Below are 2,873 nucleotides of genomic sequence, written 5' to 3' on the forward strand. Positions count from 1 at the left end.
ACATGTACACACAAAATTCACATCTATCTGACTGGAGTGTAGACTAAGAACTCCCAATACAAATGCTATTTCAAGTCTACAGAAACCCAGGTGATGTTTGTGACATTTTTGCATTAGTTGTTTGGTCAAATTAATGACGGATTGTGGTAGATTCTGAAATGTGGTTACATTGGCTTTCACTAATGCTTTTGCAAAGATAAAAGGGATTTGCTCCCCCTCCTTTGGTTTCTCTTTTCATACAGACACACACACACACACACACACACACACACACACACACACACACACACACACACACACACACACACACACACACACACACACACACACACACACACACACACACACACACACAGAGGGAACCACCCACATATCCAGCTACATCTACGCACACCTAACAGCAGATCTCACACACGCACGCACAGGCGCACGCACACACACTCACTCATACAAACACACACACACACACACACACACCTACATGTACACACACACACACACACAACTGTCTGACATACATGTCAATGCTAATTCTTTCAAAACAGCACAGACACTTTTTTTTTCATTTTTTTATGACCAAGTCATTAATTTATTATAAATCATATTTACAAAACTGTGCAGTGTGAAGGATTTTTTTTTCAAAGCAAAGTAGAAAAGAAGAAAACAGTGAAGTAGAAATAGTTTTTTTCCCTCCCCCACCAAATTTTTGCATAGATGAAAAAAAAAACAAGACTATTTACATATAGGCGATAGAAGGACTCTAGCAACTATGCTCTATACACAATATGAACACAGGGTAAGTACTCTCAGCAGTTTCCATCTCATACAGGGGACATTTGGGTGTGTCACCACACCGACTTGTTTACCGTGTCAGTGTGTGTGTGTGTGTGTGTGTGTGTGAGAGAGAGAGAGAGATAGAGAGAGTGACTGTGTGTGTAAATGTGTGTGTTCCTGAAGCTCAATGGTTCTAAAGCAAGATATATATTTTATCTGTATGTATAGTATGTGTGCGTGTGTGTGTGCGTGTGTGACCCAGTCTCCTGTGTATTTCCTGTCTATTAAGCTATGATCAGTGAACACATGATGCATCCCAAGGAAAGATGTTGTTAAATAAAGCAAATATATTATGGTTGTTTGTTTTGCGTTGTTATGCATTATTCATGGCTGGCAATTAAATAAAAAATAAATATCCATTTCAACTCTTTTGAGGTGGAACACAAAGACGCCTTAATAGAGACAATGACTGTGTGTACACAACTACACACACACACGAGTATCAGGACTTCCTGAGTTGATATTATGATATGATATATTTAATTTGCTCCAAAACCCTGACTGTACCGACCAGACGGTCAGCAATCACGGTGGGCAGTTTTACGAGGTGTTTTTTGTAAGCGATGTTTTCAGTTTTCCAGTGTTCTAAATACTCTGTACATGCTGCCTTAACATCCATTTTGTCACACATTGATGTGTGTGTGTGTGTGTGTGTGTGTGTGTGTGTGTGTGTGTGCGCGTGCGCGCTTGTGTATGGGTGTGTATTGTGTGTGTGTGTGTCTGTGTGTGTGTGTGTGTATTGTGCATGTGTTACTTTGCGTATTGTGCGTAGAAGGCCACTTTGACGCGCTCTATCTGATGGCACAGCTTGATGGCTGGACCCAGTTTAAGGTCCATGCACTCCTGGACAGTGGGAAGGGTCAGCAGCAGAAGAGCCTGGCCATCAATGTCCTACAGAGAGAGAGAGAGAGAGAGAAGAGAGAGAAGAAAGAGAGAGTGAGAGGGAGGGACAGAGAGACAGAGAGAGAGAGAGAGAAAGGGGGGAGAGAGAGAAAGAGAGAGAAAGAGTGTGTGTGTCAGGGATGGAAATTACCACCCGCCACCCACACTACTGGTGAATCTGTGTACTGTACTGGCGGGTGAATTTGGTCAACTCACCAGCCACTGTGGCAGTATATGAATAGAACTATACGACAAAAATACATTGTAACATTACCAGCCTATAAGCCTAAATCGCCCTGATCTGAAATGATCTAATAACGAGCTGCTGCCCGCAGAGCAGTATACTGTATGGGCACACACACTCACACACCAAGACAGACACACACACAAACCAGGGATGGAAATTAAATATTTTAGTGGATTCACAAAAAATCTACCAGCCACTCCACTTTTGTACCAGTCAATAGAGATACGGTGTAGCGTAGCGTGTCGTAGTTTTCCGTGAGGGCACTTCTGCAACTATGCTTTCCTGTGCCACTGGTACGCTGATTTTAGCATGACTGCATGAAAACACATCTAGCGAGATCTGTGGATCTGCGTAGTGTTTTCACAGGCTAATATTCTCACACGAGAAGTTCTCTTTTAAAGTGGCACGCATAGCCTGGGCTACTATTTTAATCTGGCCTGTGTGTGTGTGTGTGTGTGTGTCAGGCTTGTGCACAATTCTGAATTTTAGAATTGGCCTCCATTCAATTCATGAATTGGAATTTGAATTGAATTGGCCCCACCCCACAAGAAGTTGAATTTGAATTTGAGTTAGAATGACAGGGAGTGGAATTCAATTCATGGCAATTCAAAACAATTCCAGTCGTATAACAAAAAAATGTGCTGAATCTCACATACATTCAGTTTTGGGAAATGTCATTGATTTCTGTTTTCAAATATAAGTTGTGTGTTTGTTGCGATCATATCTGATATATTTTGTGAGACTTCATTGTTAAACACTACCCTTAAATTCTGAATATGAATTTCTTTGAATTTCATTGAATTTCAATTCTACTTCCTTTAATTCAAATCCAAATTGTAATTCTGCATCCTGTTTTTGACCTCAATTCAAAATTCAATTCAAACTCAAAAATGTAATTGGAATTTAGGAG

General features: G+C 40.8%; 1 protein-coding gene across 3 annotated transcripts in view; it reads right to left on the minus strand.

The window, feature by feature from the left end:
- Nucleotides 1-554: 554 nt before the first annotated feature.
- Nucleotides 555-2,873, minus strand: part of sfmbt2 (Scm like with four mbt domains 2) — a 57,272-nt gene continuing 54,953 nt past the window's right edge. For all 3 annotated transcript variants that reach the window (XM_062518763.1, XM_062518762.1, XM_062518761.1), the window contains one exon: nt 555-1,725. In XM_062518763.1, the coding sequence (XP_062374747.1) occupies nt 1,585-1,725 (141 nt within the window). In that variant the 3' untranslated portion in view covers nt 555-1,584. The remainder of the gene's footprint in view (nt 1,726-2,873) is intronic.

The sequence above is a fragment of the Sardina pilchardus genome, chromosome 17 (genome assembly GCF_963854185.1).
Source record: "Sardina pilchardus chromosome 17, fSarPil1.1, whole genome shotgun sequence".
Lineage (NCBI taxonomy): Eukaryota > Metazoa > Chordata > Actinopteri > Clupeiformes > Clupeidae > Sardina > Sardina pilchardus.